Source organism: Labrus mixtus, chromosome 19, assembly GCF_963584025.1.
Source record: "Labrus mixtus chromosome 19, fLabMix1.1, whole genome shotgun sequence".
In the NCBI taxonomy this organism is placed as follows: domain Eukaryota; kingdom Metazoa; phylum Chordata; class Actinopteri; order Labriformes; family Labridae; genus Labrus; species Labrus mixtus.
This window is the reverse complement of record NC_083630.1, coordinates 14,868,322-14,888,374: the sequence shown is the minus strand read 5'-3', so window position 1 is coordinate 14,888,374 and position 20,053 is coordinate 14,868,322. Positions and strand designations below refer to the sequence as shown.

Below are 20,053 nucleotides of genomic sequence, written 5' to 3'. Positions count from 1 at the left end.
TCCATTAAGTTTTCTGCTTCGGTTTCCAGCAGCAGCACACAGTGAACAGTTGCTACAAGTGTTATCTGTAACCTTTTGTACTCCAGCTCTTGAAGTGAAATCATTTTGTTTAGAATAATTCAAGCTTCATGAAGAAAAAGGCACATCCCTGAGTGCTTTATAGGTAAACATTTACATAAATACAATGTTAAACACATTGACGACTTAGCAAGAACATACTGTATGATCAATGCAAATATTCTTGGCAGCCCTGCATTTAAAGTTGGTAGAAACAGTACTGAGATAACCCAAGTGTCTCACTGACACAACAGAGAGGAAAAGTACTGAAAGTAAACCGTTTCTTACTAAGCTTAATATGAATTTAAAAGGAAGAGAGCATGAAAACACACGTCACTTATTTAAAATGTACAGGTGAAGAAGACAAATCATATGGGCTGCTTAAGACTACAAAACATTCCCTGATATCAGCCCGGGATAAAATCAACAGATGAATTCATCAGTTCAAGATGTCAGGGGCATATAGCAGCAGTATAGGCTACCTTTATCATATTTGACCCTTAAATCTTGCAACCACTCTGGAGTTTATGAATGCAAAACAATTGTGTTTTCTCATTGTACACAACAGGACGATTGTGGAAATTTGAGTAACAGATCCTACCATATTTATTTGAAATAATAAATTCCATAAAAAGATATCTAAAAACACAGACTAACCTATGAGGCACTTGTGCAAAAATTAAAACTGTGCAAGAAAATCCGACAGAAAATAGTCATTTTAAATAAGACTTATTCATTTCCCTTCAATAATAATTAAAAAAAAAACTATTTACAATAGCTCCTTTTGGTGTGGCAAGAGGCTCATCTGGATATAGAAAAGGCACATCAGGACAAAGTTTTCTGAAATCAAAGTTTTTAGGGAAAAAACTCAAAGGAAACAACTAAGGGCGCTGACAATGGCACCCTACAAATATTTAAACCCACGGCCCTCTTTGGGGCTGACTTACATATCACTTTGTGCCAGCAGCAGTCAGTCCACAGCTTAAAAAACATGGCAATGTCACTGGATAACAGATATTTCCTCAGAGACTGTTCACAAGTGCAGTTTTCTCCACAGGTTTCCTCTGGGAGGGGGGAGGGGGAGGGGTGTGGGTGTGGTGGGGGGGGGGGGGGGGGCACTCTGTGGTCGCCAGGTGTGGTGTGTCACTGTGGTCCTGCTGTACGATTGGCCAACGCAAAGTTCTTCTGCAGCACCACCAGAGAGTTGCGGAGCTGTGAGAAAAATAACAAGCACAAACGACACCCGCTTTATGTTTTGAAAAGTTTTGACAAACAAGATGAATTTGTGTGTTAAAAGAGGAAAGTGAGAGCAGAGGGGCTGTGCCGTCTTTGGTGAATGACACTTCACGTCTTTCATCCTCTAAAGCATAAATAGATTGCACCCATGATAAACTCCTGTTTTCTACAACACATCACTTATTTGCTCGCTGTTGGAAAGTAAAAGGTATTTGTACGTGAATTATAAGGTGAGCTAACAGTTAGCCTAAATAGCAGCAGGAGGACACAGCTAGCCTAGCCCTGCCTAGAGCTAAATGATACAATCTCCAGCGCTTTTTAAACTTCAAAAGATAGAACCCATGTCATTATTGCCACAAAAAGCAAAGTGTAAACACATTGGTTTTCAAGGATAACTTGCTGACTCTGAGCTGTAAGACTATACCAGCCTAGACTGAAGGAAGCAGACAAGCCCAGTCACTCCCTGAAAGAAATAATAAAAAAAGACTTTGAGGAATTAAATCAACAAGATATGACCAAGCGGCAACCTCCGATGATGAAATGAAGCCAATGCGGAAGTGCAAAAAACTTTTCATCGAATGTCCACTTAACCGGCTGCAGAAGCCCCAGAAGTCACATACACACTCATTCAAAAAGACCATTTTTACAGCATAAATAATTGTGTTTACAGCCTGGTACAAAAAAACTAATTGTTCTTATAAGCTCTTGACTTTATCTACACATACTGTAAAAGGGTTCCTTTTTTAAATTATTACTCATCCATTTTGATTTTATGAAGAATAAGAGTTTAAATCCTCATCAGGTTTTAAGCCCCCACTTTAGAGATGCTCCCTACCAGCAGTGAAGCTCACAGTTGTCAGTGCCCACTTAGTGAAAGCTAGAAATCTACTGAAGATGGGAAACGAAGCATTAAATGACACAGTTCAAGGCACTTAAAGTCTCCTTCAGAACTTAAAAACCTGGCCGTGAAAAGACGCAGCCTTTGCGTTTGTCCTGATTTCTGTCCGTCTGATATGTTTAGTTTGTTTGGTCCAATCAATGTGTCAAAGATTTATATTGCAACCACCAACGCATTTTTCTAAATCTATGCAAACAGGTCATGAAGATGTACGGCATTCTGCACAAGTACAACAATCAGTGCTGGATTCAGAACATTTATCTATGTAGTGCATTCCTGTTTTAAACAGCTCATCCTACCTGTTCTAAAAGGTTGATGGAGTCCTGCAGAACAGCTTTCAGCAGTTGCATGTCCTCTGTGGTCCTATACCAAGGTCCCTGTCTGGGGCCATATTCAGGGATGAAGCTACCAAACAACAGAAAGAAGATTTTTTTCTTATGTGCACATTTCAGCATTTATATTTAAGACAAAAAGGTAGTAGAAGACATATAAACACAGACAGACACAAAGTCAAACTGATGTTAGACAAGGACTTAGAGTGGAGGAGCACTGATGTAAGACTGTCTCTTACATAACCCCATTTACTGAGGCAGACAAACAGGCCGCTTCAGTATGGTGAGTCATTCACGTAAGAGTTCTCTCGAACCCTATTTTATGTGGGCTGCTTGAAGGACAGACAAAAAAATACCCTCAAGTACTGACCCCTTCACTCTCTCTCTCCACCCACACAAAGACTGCTGCTTTCCGAGTACAGAAACAGTACCCGTCCAAGACAGACAGTGATCAATAGACGATGTGCACGTTGCATAGGAAGAGAAAGTTATCCCACCTGGCCACACTCCTCTCCCTCAGCCGATGCTTTGTGGTCAGGTACATGCGGTTGGCTACATCTTCCATCGCCCACAACTTGAAGAACAGACCCAGATTCATCATCGTCAGAATCAGCAAACTGAAAGAGACAGTTCAAGTCTGTCAACATGGTTCAAACATTGACATGAGAGCATCATGGCTCCAGAAATGACCACTCATATTGTTCAAACATAATTACTTTTCTTTATAACTAAGGCAGTCTTCACCATGAACAACTGCACAATGGAGTCCATTCTTATCACTCAGTACAAACCATGTTGTTTCATTGTTGTGTTTCAGAGACTTACATCACACTCATCCCAGCCACTATCTTTGTGGTGCTCCATCTGTGCGTGCCTCTAATTTCTATGGGGCCTGTAAGACAGCAGGACACATGAAATCAAAAGGTATGAGTCATTAAAAAATCCCCCCCCCCCCCATACAGTGTGTGCCCGTGAGGACAATAACTATTGGACCAATATCGCTCTTTGTACCAGGCGATAATGATTTTTTGATTGAAATACAGATAGTTGCCTGGCTCCGGTTGAAGGTAACACATGTCTAACTAGCTGGCCATAATATGTAAAATAACCTTTGTACTTTAATTGTATACACTGCACAATAATAGGAGAACAAAACCAACATGTTTTAATTTCTTACTATTACGAGTTGTGCCGTTTCTTGCCAGGTCAAATGTTTTTCTAAAGTCTAAGCTGTTGCCTGGCAACCTTATAGAAAAAACATTAAGCACCTTTAAAAGCCTTTTTCACATATGCACTCTTGAAATTTTCAGGCAGGCTGCCCCTGAAATCTTCCTGGGTTTGTGGTTTACACATGCCCCTCACAGCGTGAGAATATCCCTATCTGACAGGGGGAAGGTCTCAGGAAGTAAGACATGATGTGAAATGAACAATGTGAAAGTGGCGGATTAAACTGATGACAGTTTTTTGCTTTTACATCAATGCTCTGTGTAGATAGACGCTAACAAAAGGGCAGAGAAGAACACACTGGCAGACAGAAAACATAAATGGAAATGTTTCACAACATGCACGGAGATCACATAGGTCACATGCTATACTGTCTATGGTCATGCTCCTGTTGCAGGATATAACGTCATCACCTTTCTGCTGCATTCAGCAGCATCAGCTCAACCCGACTTTACATCGTAAATTACAGATTTTGGGTGAAGTAAGAGTGAAAAATTCATCTTTTTGCATTCACACATACATCGCACCCAAAATGTTATCAGGTAGATTCAGGATTTTTTTTTTTTTTAAGATTTATTTTTGGGCTTTTTATGCCTTTAATGGAGAGATAGGACAGTGGATAGAATCATAAATCAGGGAGAGAGAGAGCGGGGAACGACATGCGGGAAAGAAGCCACAGGTGGGATGTGAACCCGGGCCGCCTGCTTGAGACGACAGCCTCCATACATGGGGCGCACGCGCACTAACCACTGCGCCACCAGCGCCCCGATTCGCTTTTAAGATGAGCTTTTAAGCTACATGCTAAGCTAAACATTCCCTGGCAAAAGTTTACGTTAAACAGAAACATTTCTGAGCAGGATAAATCTTTCAAAGTATAACGCAGTATAAGGGGAATCTGTGCATTCCCCAAAATGTCAAACTATTCCTTTAAAGCTGTCATGTTATGGCAGTTATGTCATGTACCCATGATGCTGTCTCTGTCCTGCTCAGCGTCCTGCCCATACTGCGTGTTGGGGTTCATGTGCTCTGGCAGTGTCCTGCTATAAGTCCGCCTCCTCCTACGAAGCCCACTCATCTTCCCAGAGTCTCCAACTCCCTGGTTCATCTCTGCTTCCTCCTCCATCAGTTCGGCCTCTGTACAGGGTCAATACACAGTCACAAACAAACAAAACAAATACAAGTGTGAGCAGGGTGAGAAGGTGGGAAAAACACTTATTTAGCTAAATATATGTAAAAGGTTGGTGAAGGATTCCTGCTAAAACTGAGCGCGCTGTGCACTTAAAAGGACAGATCTGCCCTTTATGTTCCGCCTCTTCTTCTTCTTATAAATGCAGCTGTAACATGAGTCACTGTTGCACAGTCTGATGAGTGTTGGAGGAAACCATTCATATCAGATCAGGGGTAAAGACAAGCCACAGGCAAAGGAATGAAGACGGGGAAGCTTACCGAGCTGTCTGAAGTTATCCTCTATACCGCTCCAGGAGTTTTTGGTGATGAAGGATTTGACCAGACCCCAGGGCTGCTTCTTATATTTCACGTCAGTGTAAACCCTGGCAGAAGAACAAGGGAACATTCCCTCCATGAATATACAAAACTCAACAGAGCATCCATCTGAAAAAAATGATCATAACATTTACCTGAGTCGACACTTCCGCTTCGAGGTACGTATGATGTAGTATCGAGTCTGAGTGTAGAAGTAATCATGATAGGGAACGTCGTGAGTGAACACCTCAGAGTCCACAAGGTAGTAATGACCGTCCCTGGATTCTTTGTACAGCGTCTAAGAGGTAATTGGAGTACAAATAAGCATGCAGTCATAAAACACACAAAAACGTGTTTATCCTGCCATTTGAGCATGCAAACAGCATTTACACGGATGTAAACACACCTGGTTCTCTGTAGCGGTGGAGAACTTTCCTATCAGAGGGTTGCTGATAGTTATTGTGTAGTTCAGACATCTTTTCATGTTCCCCGAGGCGTCTTTTTGCCAAGCAGTGAAATTAGAGTCTGATAATCGAAAGGAAAACATGAATTTGTTACATGGAAGTTTTTATGATTCAGAACAAGAAGTAGACAATTGGTTTCAGAAATGTTGTAAAGGTACTAGATTCATTTATTTAACAGTTTTAATACTTACTGGTTGTTTTTCTGACATTCATGAACCTTCTGATGAAGCTGGAGTCAGTGAAGAGCATCTCAAACATCTTGTTAGCGCTGATGTGGAAGACCTTGTTTAGATAAAGTCGACCCTGCACCGTGGGCAAACCCGCCCGCTCCTCCGCTGAGGAGGCAAAAAGAGGAGAATATTAATTCAACAATAATACAAAAAAAATATATGAATTGAATCAATTAAATTAATTCTAAACCTGAGCATTCACCCACCTTCTTCGATGCTGTCTGAACCGCTCTGCTCAGACACGCCGTTCTCGTTAGCGTTGAGGTCGAGAGAAAGCGTGGAGCGCTTGGAAGCCCGTTCTGAGGCGAGGCGGTCCAGTAATTGAGCGGGACTGCGCCGCTGAGATGGGCTGCTACGGGAGTCATCCTGCATGGGGGGTGGACACAAGAGATAAAACTTTTAAAAAGATAAGACTTGCACAACCAAAACAATGATGAATAAAAGAAGAAAAAAAAAATGTAGTACCGCATTGATCTGTAAGCCGAGTATGGAAGGCGAGTCCTCCCCCTGAGGCGTTGAGGTCTCTAAAGGCGCATGATCCACCCCAGGGAGGCGTACAGAGGAGGTCCGCTCTAGCTTTCCAACACCGTCATCACCACCAGGCCTCACAGTCAGGCTGCAGGCAAACAGAACAGGTGGTTATACATTACATAACAGTAAATTAAAGTGTGTGTGTGTGTAGGTGGGGGGGGGGGGTTTACCTGGTCTGCATGCTTGATTCTCCTGACAACTGTAAACTCTCCATCTCTTCATTGGTCAGGCCCAGATCATTCCCATAATGCTGTTTGACCATCTGCCACAACGCCAAACTGGTCAGAGGCTGAAAACATGAAGTGCAGGACCTGTTTGTTATTGTCTTCTAAAAAAAGGTTTCTGTTTTCATAGACAGAAAAGTATCTGCACAGTCACAATGACTCAGTCTTATCTTCATGGTTGACAAACGATCTAAAGACATTTTTGTCTCGATACTTATCAGACTTTTTGTTAACCCTTGAGACCAGACACAGATCATCCTAGAAATGTCACCAAAACAATAGACAACTGAGTTAAGTTATTCCTTGGGGGGGGTCACATTTATGGAGGCAGGTTCTTGAAGGAATTAATCTGGTTAGTCAATTTTCATAGAAAAAGAGGCAACAAAAACAACATGTTGCTTTGACAACACACTTCTTATTATGTCAGGTAATTAACAGCAAGTCAAATGAAGACTTGTATGCCATTTGGAGCTACAGAAGTTGTTATAGCGCATCTAAAACAGAGAGACAGGTCAAGTTTCGTTCAAGTTTTACTTACTTGTCAGCGGACATTTCCCCGCAGCTGTGAGCTTTGACAGACCGTCCAACAATGATCTGTAACCTGCACGCACCACGCACTCACATTCAGGAAGTCCTGGAGCTGAGCGCTGCGGTTGCGTAAAGAAAGCGCCGCCCAGATTTCACAGCGATAACAGGTAAATAAAAGCTCGCACAACCCGTTGTTAGTCCGGTTTACTGACAATCCGGACAGATAAAGTTAGTTGTTATGATGTGATTCCGTGGACAGTAAGAGCTCCGGCTTCAAGTGCGCTCTCTGTGTGGATGAAGGCAGAATGTAAATGAGCCCTCATGGCCACGCCCACAGCAGGGGTCAATGAACTTTCACGGGGATGTTTTCATACAGGTGTTTGTGCTCCGGATCCCTGCAGACTCGCAACCCCGTGGGTAGGCTATGCTGCTATGGTGCCTGTCTCCTATAAGTAGAGTCTGTAAGTAATTTAAAGGGGAAGTAAAACAATGTGTTTCTACCTAAACTGACTTAATGAATTTTTCTTAACTGAATTACATCTATTTATAGTTTAATGGTCAACCTCTGTATAGCAAATACATATTTTAATAAAGATGGTGTCTAGATTTTCATGAAATCAAACCAAGTTTTCTTCCAATACCAAACCAGAATCGGGATTGCCTGTTACCCTAACTATGTTACTAAGATTTTAAACCCTAACCCTAAAAATGAAAATTTCACATGCTAAAAACTACAAGGGAAGGTTTTCCATCTGTTTGCAATGTTTCTGCTGGAGATTTTGATATAAGCAAATATATTAATAAATGTTAAGTTACCTAGTCTAATGGTCATGATCCCTTTAACTTTTAGACTTTGGTGAACTAAATAAATATACTAAATAAATATAGCTGTCTGCTGCTCCTGTCACACATGTATGTAAATTATTCCTACCTCGGTATGTGGAACAATAAACAAAAGCTTCCATCTGTCGTACTCCAAGGCAAAACCTGCTGAGCTGCTCTGTGCAGATCTTTACCCAACATGCACCAGGAGAAAACACTGATAACCACAGAGGAAGACAGTCTGTGGCTGGGCTGGCATGATATGTACTCTGGACCGATTAGATAAGTGCTGCAGGATGGGTTAAAGTCACACAGCTGCTTCAGTCACAGCATTAAAGTATGTTAGAGTTAATGACAGTCATTTGTGATACCTGTGAAATGTTTGTCTTGTGGACTTTTTTTTGTTTCTTGACACATGTCACTGAGGTATGAAATGCACAACACATGGGGTATCGAGACTGTCCTGATGCAGTGCGTGTTTGTAGTTTGGTGACTTTATAAAGAAACAGCAGGTGAGTGAAACAGGGCCTTACCTTGTCTAACAGCGTGTTCTGCCACATGCGGAAAACTCCCAGGTAACTTTTCTCTCTCGCCGAGAAGGAAGTGAAGAAGTACTGACGGGGAAGATATCAAGAAATATGACTTAATCAGTCAGTTTTAATCAGACTTTAAGTAAGCTCTGCTCTCTTCTAATACAACATACCTTGTCGGTGCTCGTGCACACCTGGATGGCGTTGGGAATGAGCCGAGCGGTTTTCTCTCTGGTCATAGTAACGATGTCTTTTAGTGTCAGTATAATCTAAAACAAAACACGGTGAAAAGTTTGACTAGTTAGTGCACACGAAGGAATGCTTTACAGAGAAATGTCAGACAGGAGGCCCAACCCAACATGCATCCATACATTTTTATTGACTCCATTTCTCTGTGAATTTGAGTTTTTCCGGGGTGATCTTGTCTTATTGATCACTTCATCTCAACATAACTGTTCTTTCGTCCCTGAAAACAGATTCATTTTCCTTTTAACCTCAAGATAAAAAAGCTAGTTTTACCAGAGAACTGGGATCATTTTCTGGTGATCTAGAAAACAAAGCAATAGGGGCGTCGGATAAGCCAAGTGGTTATGTGGTGTGCCCCATGTGCAGCAGCTTTCGGTTTCGAATCCGACCTCAGCCCTTTGCTTCACGTCATCCCCCCATTCTCTCCACCAGAACATTTCCTGTCTGTCATCAGCTGTCCTATCCAATAAAAGGCCAAAATATAACACAAAAAAAACAAAGCCAAAGGCTGGTCACTGTGATAGTTCAGACCACTACATGCCATGCTGCCATTGTCCACATTAGTTCAGTTACTTAAGCCTACTGCAGTTTGTTTGGTGCTTCTGCAACTCTGGGGATACATGAAAAAGTCAAAATCCAAAGAAAACAACCAGAAACCATTAGTTATCATGGGAAATGGATGTGAAAAAAGGGAAATGTATGGACGCATGTTCAATAAGGACTCCTGTAGATTACAGCAACAGGAGTTATTTTGTGATGAGAACTTTAAATAACTTCAGAAACTCCTCAAAAGAGGAGGGAACTGATTTCTAGCAGGAGTGAATTAGTCAGACATTGTTGCATTTGACAAAAGGTCCAATGAGTCAGCATTACTGTAGCTTCCTCCTTTATTGTTGTATCAAGTGTGTGTGTCTCTGCAATTGCAGAATGTCTTGCTGTTAATTTGCAAGGAACTGATATTGTCCATTATTTATAAAGATTTAGCAAGATGTTTCTTTAAAATAGCAGAAAAACATCGTAAAGCCAATACAAGAAATGGAATCAATTCTCTTTAGAGTTTCCTTTAGGATTTTGGACTTAATTGATTAATATTCTAATGAGTGTGAGCACAGATACTTAAAAGCATTAGAGCCGTCACTGTCAACATGTTTAATGTCTCCAAATTAAAGAGAAAGAATACAAACAGTTCAAATACAAATCTGAAGAATATCTTTGCAGGAACATGAATGTACTTTTATGACTTCACAGCCTCCCATTTCCCTTTGTCGTTTTTTATTACCTTGGTTCCCCGAAACACGTTGCTATAGAAACAGAGCCAGTTTTCTGAGAGGTAGAGGCGTCCCTGAAGGAGGATGTCCCGTTGGAGGGCACACGTGTAGTCTTTGGAAAAATATAGAGCAGGAAAAGCATCCATAGAAATTAGTTTGTTTCACTACATCAACAAAGCAGGTCATCGTAGAGAAGACGTCGTGATTTACGCTCTTTCAGTTCTCCTTGGAGACTGATAATAAGTAACAACTCATAATGCACCTGTTCAGTCTTAAACTCGTCAGAAACATTTTGTTTCCAAAGATGGTAATGTGCCGTGCTCACTCACAGCTTTGTTTGTTTGAACATACAAACATGAACAATACAGATATAAATGTGAATCCAACAGGCTTTTTTTTTTTTAGGCAGAAAGGTTTAAACTGTCTTAAAATGAATTTAAGGAGAAAGTTAAGATCCATTTGGGATCCTCAAATGTCACCTGATTATAAAATAATCCAGAGACGTTATCATGCTTAATTTGAGGGCTCTTCTCTTCCTCAGACCAGAACTGCATTAACACATCTTTCCTTTCTTTTTGTAAAATGATGACATCTTGGTTGAACTTCTGAGCCTCCCCTGTTACACAACCCTTATGGTTTCTTTCACCTGTGTCATGATTCAATCGTGGAAAAATTAAGCAAAAAAAGTAAATTTTAAAAGGCAAACAAACTAAAATTTGGATCATGGACCAATGCTATCAAATGAGAAGCAGCTTTTAGGACTCACCCACAATGAGTCTTTCTGACTCCGGCAGTTCTTTGAACAACTTCTTGAATTCGTCAAACCTTTGTTTGTAGGTCGGCAGAGGAGTCTGTGGGGCTGCAAGACACTGTGCCTGAGGGTCGGAGGCCTGATGGGCGAGAAGTGGCCATTAGTGATTTAAAACTAAATACTCATATGGTTGGGCAAAATGAACAGCACATTGGCCTCGCACAAGATGACAAAAAGGAAAGGATCATATCTGTGTGTAACTGACATCATAAAATGATCTACTGTGAGGTGAAGCAGATGTTAAGCAGCTTTGCGGGCCTGTTTGGGTTTAAGGAACTCCAACATGCATGAGGTGAAACGTGGTGTGAGCAATCTGAGGAAAGGTTTTTGCGTGTAAGCCATACATGTCATAAACCAGCCTGTGGTACCTTTAGGAAACTTTGGAAAGCATGGTGTTGTTGTTGTTGTTTTACCTCTTCTTCAGAGGAGCTCCACCTGTCCTCCAACACTGATGCTGACTCATCTGTAATCTCATCACTGCCCACTGACCGGTACGACACCTGGTCCATCTGCTCTGCTGCGCTGCTCACAGGAACAAAAAAAAAAAAAGACGTGCTTTAAGTAACTCTGCTGCAAAATGACTTTCGACTCATACCATTGTCTGCAGCCTTTCTCAGCAGAGACAGTAGGGAGTGTTAAAGACAGAAAATAAAATAAAAATAGGCCAGGCGTATTCGATCTTTTTTCAGTGCAACTTTAAAAACAACTTCTTATCCTCGGAGGCGGCAAACTTCATTCAAGCAGCTCCGCAGGTGAAACCAATCTGAGTGCAACATAACTGGTTTGACTGGGAGTGGGAAGTGTAGTCTTAACAATCAACAGGAGCCTTTCCGCACTCGTGAATTACATTTCTGTTGTTTTTTTTCCATGTCGATGAACGCGTTTGTGTCAAAACTTCCAAACAGTTACAAAAATGTTTAACCTGCATTAAATTAAACATAATGACGACAAGTTCATATCACTAGCAACGCTTCCACACTCATTCTGGGCACTGTAAGATCGTTATGGCTGATAGGAACTATCAGGATGTTAGATCTCGCAAATCAAGTTGAAACTGGATGTATCTGATTTGGTTAAACATGCGACTAAATACATTTTTACGCACGCCGCCAAAAGCGCACACGCGTGCTGCTCCATGAACATGTGGGCGGTTTAAGACTTAGCTGGTTTATCAGTCCACCTACCTGACACGTAGTGGACCCAGGATCTCTGCTTCCTTAATGTAACCCAGTTAAGAGAACACCCCGTGTTTAGGTTCCACTCAGCTCTGAAGCTCTGTCGAGGACTTTTAATGTTGTTCTCACGCGTCTTTGTTGCAGGTGAATCTCATCTCGGCCAGGGAAACATACCTTAAGGGAGTTGTCATCTCATTGGTGACGCTCATTGGTGTTCGCTTTAGCAGCTAAGGACTCCTAAATTACCTCTCCCTCCAGTTATTCTTGACTTCTCCTGAGGACGATCTGGTTTTCGTTTGCATGAATGGTGTGTTTTTTTCCTTCATGGAGTTTAACTTGTTTAAGTTACAAAATCATTTCAAGGCACTAAAGCTCATCAATATTATTCTTTATTAACACAAAACCCCTTGCTTTAGCGTTGACCTTTAACCAAAACAAATTAAGAGATTAAGAGAATTTCCATTGAAGTAGGCCAGGGTGCTGAGGTATGCAGAGAGACCAGTTCAGCAGCATTGACAGCATCATCACGACTAAAACACCAATCACACAAAGACATCGTTCTTTCTTCTTCCTTTTTTTTCCCCATGTTTTTAATTATTCAGGAGTCACATGATGAAAGTATTGGACAGCATTCACACGGCCAAAGTTCACAACACTGCACAGCGTGAAAACACAACCATAAAAACCAACAAAAAAAAAAAAAAGAGAACAACAAAGCCTTCACGTCAAAATGCTGGCAATAAATAGACTGATCTTATTAAATTTATATTCAATACTCTTCTGTACAGATGGTCTGTGAATTACAATACATCAACCCGAACAATCTCCTTCAGGAAGAGCAGCACGGCTAAACACGCACGGAAATCATGTAAACAGAGAAAGGAAGAAACAGTGGGTAGAGATCCCTCTTTCACTCACTCACTCACACACAATCAGAGGTTCCAGAGTAGGCCGATATGAGGCAACAAATAATAATTAATACAGTACATCTTTCTCTTTGCCCTCCACATTGAAATGCACACACACACAGATACACACAATCACTCACACAAAAAAGGAGCACAGGGGAGCACGCAGGTTTCAGGGGGGGAATAGGCGGAGGTGGAATGTGGCTCTTCAGTGGAGGGGTCAGAGACAAAAACCCGGTAAGGCTTGACGTGGTGGGGGAGCCTATTCTTCCAATGTGCGGAAGGCGTTCTGCATGTCCTCCACTAGCTGAGCGTACTCGGCCTTGATCTTGGCCTCGCCGTCCTTCACCGGGTCCTGTACGAGAAAAAAAAAAAAACAGTTTAAAGAAGGTGAACTGCTGTATATAGGCTGTTGAAGATCTTCAGAAATGGACCCGAATCCTTCTGATAAATATCTGAACTATTTAATTCCTAGGGATGGGAATCGGTGGATTTAAATTCCTTTAAAAAAAAAAAAAGTTAAAGTTCAGGATTGATGTAGTTATTAACTGCAGTTTGGTGTCTGTTCCACCACCTATCATGCTCCATCTCAAAACGCCTTTTCATCGCTGCCTGATGTTATCGAGCCAAAGCTATCTCTTCTGTTTTTCATCCAGTCTTCTTTGGCAAATTAACTTGCATTCATCATGGTACATTAATTCATGTCACAAGGGCCACCGAGGAGTCCTGAGGCGGGTTCCTGGGAAGTGTGTGAGTTGCATAGCGCCGTCCCGTTGTGAAATCATCGTGTGTGTGTGTGTGTGTGTGTGTGTGTGAGGACTCTGACTCAAACTTCTCAACGGCAAATTACACACTTTCAGTGAGTCTGAATATGTGCAGACTTTCATTTGGGAACATAAAGGACATGATCATCCAGCCCCCCGGTAAACAATTGTTTGCACAATCAAGCAGTATAAAAGAAAATTACATTAAAATAATCAAAGCAAACACAGACGAGGTGGGAAACCATTACTCATTTTTTTATACCATGTCGAGCCCTCGTGGACTCACGCACCAACGCACTGCAGACCTGACGCTCACAGCTGATTACTTTAGATCCTGGACATGGAAAATAGTCCTATTGCTCAATGTATTAGTTTTACTTTGTTTTAGTGATTTGGAATCTTGATAATTGATTGTAACTGGATATCATCTTTTCTACTTGAAGCATGTGACCCAGTCAAGGAAATGATCTTTCCACTCCCTTATTGTTACTTTTTTAAACTCTTATTGCATCCAGTGTTAATAAAAATATGTTCTAAAGATATATCTACATGGGCTACAAAGTTCAAAATAATCCTCTCAAGATACGTAACAAGGGCACTCGTACCAACTCTTCTTACTTTACAGGCAGACTTCCTACCACACATTACAAACAAAGACTACTGTTTGTGGATGAGTCACAGGTTCAATGAAATGTCAAACATTTAAACAGCAGCTCTCAACCTTAAACCGAAGCACTGGGCAAAATGAAGAAGAAAAAACATGAGATACACGGAAAGTGTGAAAAAACTCCAGATATTTTTGTTTTTACAGAAAAGATAAATAAACAACTAATTTCTGCTTTTTTTTTAAACCAGAAAAAACACAAATATACCAAAGAGGACATTTATCGAAGCCTTAGCACACACACACCTTGAATTTCATTGAGCTGATCCTGTAGAGGATTTCTCCCAGGTGCTCCTTGATCATGGCCCAGGTGATCTTGTTGTCGCTCTGAGCTGTGGTCTCCACCGCGTGCCGTGCCATGTCATAGAAAGAGATCATGTTGGAGAGGATGCCCACCGTCTTGTAGAAGGGACAGAACCTGAGGACAAAAGGAAAAGCAACTTTATTTTAAAACTAAATTTATACTGAACATGGAGCAAATCTAAACGCTTTACAGAGTTCAAAAGAGAACATGAAGCAAAATAAATATGACGTCAAGCAAAAAGAATACATTAAAATACTAAATAAATGATAGTAGAAGATCAATAAAATAAATAAAAAGTGATTCAATCAAAAGACTGAAGTAACAACTTCGACAAATATTGTTATCAGCAACCATTAGATCAGATTCTCTTTACAGCCATTTTAGATATATAGAGATAAACATCACTGTGTCTGGTCCAACATGTCTTTGAACTCAGTGGTCAGTGATTGAGTAACAGTGCTGAGGATGACGTTACCTGTCATAGGGAGTGTAACCATTCTGCTGCAAGAAGTCGTCTTTGATCAGTTTGGCCACCTCCAGTGTGATTTTATCTGTTTCGGCCAGCGATGCCTGATTAAAGGATGTAAAAAAATGTGTTTTAAAAGGTTGGAAAATAGCATATAGAAGAAATAGGCATTTGTTTTATGTATTTCCAGCTCTGAAACTACAAGACAAATCAGCGTTTGTTCAAAGATTACCTTTCCGACGAGCTGCACAATCTCAGCCAGGTCCTCCTCCTCCTGCAGGATCTCCTTGGCCTTGGTACGCAGGGGTACAAACTCGGGGAAGTGCTTGTCGTAATACTCGTCCAGAGCACGTGTGTATTTGCTGTAGCTGATGAGCCAGTTCACAGAGGGAAAGTGCTTCCTCTGAGCCAGCTTCTTATCCAGACCCCAGAAGACCTGAGAGAGAGAAAACAACAGGAACATTATGAAGTGAAAGCACAGACATTTACTAGAATGACAGTGAGATCTGAGTTTTAGTCATTTACCTGTACGATACCCAGAGTGGCTGAAGTGACAGGGTCAGAGAAGTCACCACCAGGGGGCGACACACTTGGGAAAAGAACAAAAAAGATTTAATTTCACGCTTGCTTTCAATATTCATGTGCAGAGAAATGTCTCCCCCTAGTGGTATGAAGCTGTACTCACGCTCCGACGATACTGACGCTGCCCTCCCTCTCAGGGTTGCCCAGACACTTCACCCTTCCAGCTCGCTCGTAGAAGGAGGCGAGACGAGCTCCCAGGTAGGCAGGGTAACCGCTGTCTGTGGGCAGAAAGACAAAACACTTTTTGTAAGCAGTCGACTGGTGTCACGCATCCAAGTAGGTCAACAAGATTACATAAAAAAAGAGGTAATAACATAGTACGCCTATGCCGGCTCTATGTCAGAGGCTCTACTATAGTCATTTTGAAAGTGAGACAATAGGTAGGTCAAAACATAGGAATTATTAAATTATGATTGGCTTTTTTTTACAAAGAAGAGATTCACAACGTATTCATTTGAATCATCTCATAATTTCAGCTGTAGTTTGAAAAGCAGATTTTGTAATTTATTGGTAAATTGCGACTCAAATTTCTTCTACGGTTTGTCGCATGTTCGTCGTGTGAGGAATATTTGTTTTTTAATTAAATTTATGCGTATATGGTCTGTTTTCAGGAGCTTTCAAATAATTATCCAGCAAATATTACTTTCTTCTGAAATCGATGTAAAATGTAGAATGCCTATTCAGAAGCTCTGTTAGTTTGTTAAGCAGAAGATTGTTTAAAGTTTTGTTAAAATGGCAGATTCACTCCTTCCTCTTTGAATAAATAAAAACATACAGGTCACTACAAAACACTTAAATTACAATCATTCGTTCATTTCCTGCAAAACCAGAGCATGACACTAGCCCTGAATTCCCCTTCAGAAAGTCAAACACTTCCTGCCTTTCAGATGTTCTCAAGCATAAACCAGTTTCCCATTCACCCCTCAGTGTCCAATTAGATAAACACTGGGTTCGTTCAAAATGAGATTCTGCGCGTTCTGTATAAAATCTGACAGCTGACTTGAAACTCACCCGCAGGCATCTCAGCCAGACGGCCAGAAATCTCCCTGAGAGCCTCGGCCCAACGGGAGGTGGAGTCGGCCATCATGCTCACGTTGTATCCCATGTCTCTGAAGTACTCGGACAGCGTGATTCCTGCAAAAAACAAACGGAGTTAGAAAGCACTACGCGCAGGAAGTAATCAAAGAGACATCGCAGTGTGTTTTTAAACAGATACCTGTGTAGATGGAGGCTTCTCTGGCAGCTACGGGCATGTTGGAGGTGTTAGCCACAAGCGCTGTTCTCTTCATGATGCTCTCTGTCTTACCATCTACCTCCATGGTTAGCTGTTGGCGAGAAAAAAGCACGGTCAGACCAGCATTCAGACGAACTCCAGCTGTGATACAACGCGCGCCCTTGATCGTTACCCACCTCGGGGAAGTCTCGCAGTACTTCTGACATCTCGTTACCTCGCTCCCCGCAGCCTACGTAAACGATGACATCACTGTTGGAGTACTTCGAAAGGGACTGAGAGATGACAGTCTTTCCGCAGCCAAAGGCTCCTGGGATGGCTGTTGTTCCTCCCTGCACACATCTTCACGCAAAAAGGAAAAGGTTAAGAGAAATACTCCTAAGGCAGAACAACACTGTGAGGAAGACATTTTTTTTTAAAAAGAGACTTACGGGAAAAGGGCATCCAGCACTCTCTGTCCGGTCAGCAGAGGGTGATTGGCGGGAAGCTTCTCTGTGACGGGACGCACTTGTCTGACGGGCCACACCTGCACCATGGTGAACTTCTCCTTCACCCCCTCAAACTCCAGCTCCATCACCACATCCTGCGACAAAAAGAAACACGCCGTCAGCAGAACGTAAACCCAGAGGCGTCTTCTCGTCACAGCTTCAGTCCAGGGGCGTGGAAGACTCACGGTGACGTCGTAGCTTCCCGGTGGAGCCACGTAGGTGACGGTTCCTCTGTTTTTGGGAGGCAGCATGATCTTGTGCCTGATGAGGGAGTTCTCATGCACCATGCCGTAGATGTCTCCTCCTGTGATGTGACTGCCAACCTAATATTGGTTCAGATTTTTAAAAAAAAAGGTAGAATTAAATTAATCTGCTCATTCAAACAGAAAGCCTGGTTTATACTTATAGCTCAGTGGTCACCTTCACCCGTCCTGACCTCTATATACTTGTGCATTGGTGTGTTTGTGTAGCTCTGCAATACTACGCCTAAAAACACTCGTTGGAAGTGCAATTTCTGTCCTAGTTATGTCACCAGTTTTCAGTTCTGGTCACTACCACTCTCTGCTTGTTTGTGTACAGGAAACCATGACGACTGAAACTGAGCGTAAAAAAGGGATTTGGAGGTGATAAGTGGCATTCTAGCTTTTGAATATGACGGCCACATTGGAAATGTTGTGTTGCTGGAAATAGGATGCTACGCAGTGGACCAATCAAAGGGCGTAGATTCAATGCAGAAGTATAAATCAGGCCTAAAGCTGAGGGTCTGAAGTCCGATACGCACCCGCAGGCTCTTGCTGGGAATAAACTCCCACTTGAGGTCTCGGTTGAGGGCGCCGATGTTCACTCCTCTGGGGATGTAGATGCTCTGTGTGAGGTCGTTAATGTCCTTCAATGGTCGCTGGATGCCATCAAAGATGGAGCCCATGATTCCCGGACCCAGCTCCACAGAGAGAGGCTTCCCCGTCCGCAGCACAGGATCTCCGACGGACACGCCGGCTGGACTCAAGCTCAGGGAAAGTTCAAGTTTGCTGGAAAGAAGGGCTGTTTCTCTTTGTGTGTGTGTGTGTTTGTGTGTGTGGGGATGGGAGAAGTATTTTATTTTTTTACTTTAACCCTATTATCATGAAGAGATCACTTTAATCCCTATAATGAAGTTTTTTCTTTTTCAGTTTTCAGAAGTTTGCTGTGATTGATAAAACATTTTTGGCTTGTAGTTTAATGCATCAAATATATCCACATATATCTGTTGACTCCATTTAACAGAGCTGGTCTTGTGCTCTAATTGAAGAAAAAAAGAAAAAGTTCAAATGAATGTTTAAATAAAACAAAAACTGATGGAGCAAACACAGATGTAACTGGTGATGCATGATCTCTCGTGTCTTTTTTCCCACACCAGACTGTGACATTCTTATGGTCAAATGATCACATGGTGGAAAGGATACACGTCTCCTCGTAGACCTGGATGGTGGCCATGTCTCCCTCCAGCCTGATGATCTCTCCCACCAGCTCACTGTGGCCGACACGGACCAGCTCGTACATGGCCGCTCCTGCCATGGCCGTAGCTGTCACCACTGTAGAAACAAAAAAAAAAAAACATCAGCTATCTCAAATCAACAACCAAAAAGCAGTGTATGAACCGCAGTCTGTTTCTTGTATCCACGTGTATATGGTAACTGTAGTGTTTAAGCCTGTGTGATAGCCGACCTGGTCCGGAGACTCCATGAACGAACCCGAACTCGCTCTCTCGCTCCTCGTCCCGGATCTTGGGCAGCTTGGAAGTGTCCATCTTCACAGGTTTTTAAATCTCACTGAAAGGAGAGCAGAGCACAGAGGGTTCATGGGAAGCAGAGAAGAAAGAAAAAAAAAACTCAAGAGAAGCAAAAAGGCGAAAAATGAACCTTATGGCTGCAGGAGAGACAAACTACTCCTCTGTCATGGTCACTCTGAAACAACATGACTTCTGGTACCACATTTTACATTTTGATAAGTGTTGATTGCAGGCCCTAACAAGTGCTTTGATTTGAGCTTGGTGAATATGAAGAGCATTAAATCTATAAAGTTCACAAAACAAAATAAATGACAAATCAGAAAACAGATAGATAAACAGTTATGATTTGATTGTTAGAATCCCCTTGTTCACAGACAAATGTTGGACTGGCACTGTTCCCGGTATCTTGGAAGTGACTCCTCCTACTGTAACTATGGAAACCACCATGAAAATACAGCAACGTCCCTCCTCACGACTCAATATTTCTCAGCGTCACAGCTCCTGATCTATGCCATCTCCTCCTTCTTGGCTGCTCGGGATCAGGTCCAGTCTTACAGTCGGTGTGACGCGTCAGACACACACATCAGAGGGGAATCCCACAGTGCGGCACGTTCCTCTTTTTCTTTCACATTTGTACTGCACAGCAATTTGATTGATTGCCGAGGTGCAAATGTCTCTACTGCTTGTTGTAGATGTTTCTCCACGTCATTTTTTTTACAACACATATCTGCTGGAAACTACACTAAAGCCTTTTGGGCTTCATGCAGGAGGGGAGGAAAAAGCTCAAGCTGTCATCAGTCGTGACATAAACCCATCCCCA

General features: G+C 42.0%; 2 protein-coding genes across 2 annotated transcripts; both read right to left on the bottom strand.

Moving 5' to 3' along the window:
* Window positions 1-140: 140 nt before the first annotated feature.
* Window positions 141-12,292, bottom strand: gramd1c (GRAM domain containing 1c). Its single transcript, XM_061064832.1, has 18 exons — window positions 12,068-12,292; window positions 11,297-11,405; window positions 10,839-10,962; window positions 10,084-10,184; window positions 8,732-8,827; window positions 8,562-8,642; window positions 6,625-6,743; window positions 6,389-6,539; window positions 6,130-6,289; window positions 5,885-6,028; window positions 5,636-5,754; window positions 5,385-5,527; window positions 5,194-5,297; window positions 4,711-4,881; window positions 3,349-3,415; window positions 3,021-3,140; window positions 2,491-2,596; window positions 141-1,269 (listed from the first exon to the last, which is right to left on the bottom strand). Exons 2-18 carry the CDS (start codon window positions 11,390-11,392, stop codon window positions 1,201-1,203), a joined length of 1,971 nt encoding a protein of 656 aa, XP_060920815.1. The 5' UTR covers window positions 11,393-11,405; window positions 12,068-12,292; the 3' UTR covers window positions 141-1,200.
* Window positions 12,293-12,429: 137 nt separating this feature from the next.
* atp6v1ab (ATPase H+ transporting V1 subunit Ab) lies at window positions 12,430-19,313 on the bottom strand. Its single transcript, XM_061064833.1, has 14 exons — window positions 19,170-19,313; window positions 18,908-19,036; window positions 18,247-18,461; window positions 17,651-17,788; window positions 17,409-17,560; window positions 17,157-17,319; window positions 16,963-17,071; window positions 16,758-16,880; window positions 15,850-15,964; window positions 15,690-15,753; window positions 15,397-15,600; window positions 15,174-15,268; window positions 14,641-14,812; window positions 12,430-13,321 (listed from the first exon to the last, which is right to left on the bottom strand). Exons 1-14 carry the CDS (start codon window positions 19,249-19,251, stop codon window positions 13,229-13,231), a joined length of 1,854 nt encoding a protein of 617 aa, XP_060920816.1. The 5' UTR covers window positions 19,252-19,313; the 3' UTR covers window positions 12,430-13,228.
* Between the last annotated feature and the right edge of the window lie 740 nt (window positions 19,314-20,053).

Excerpts from the sequence above, each read along its gene's own strand:
- gramd1c (XM_061064832.1), bottom strand. The coding sequence starts at position 11,392 with ATGGACCAGGTGTCGTACCGGTCAGTGGGCAGTGATGAGATTACAGAT. Across the intron at positions 5,755-5,884 it reads GAATGTCAGAAAAACAACCA|ACTCTAATTTCACTGCTTGG; the intron begins GTAAGTATTAAA and ends TTCGATTATCAG. Across the intron at positions 5,528-5,635 it reads CCACCGCTACAGAGAACCAG|ACGCTGTACAAAGAATCCAG; the intron begins GTGTGTTTACAT and ends ATTACCTCTTAG.
- atp6v1ab (XM_061064833.1), bottom strand. The coding sequence starts at position 19,251 with ATGGACACTTCCAAGCTGCCCAAGATCCGGGACGAGGAGCGAGAGAGC. Across the intron at positions 17,789-18,246 it reads TTCCCAGCAAGAGCCTGCGG|GTTGGCAGTCACATCACAGG; the intron begins GTGCGTATCGGA and ends AACCAATATTAG. Across the intron at positions 15,601-15,689 it reads CCACTCTGGGTATCGTACAG|GTCTTCTGGGGTCTGGATAA; the intron begins GTAAATGACTAA and ends TCTCTCTCTCAG.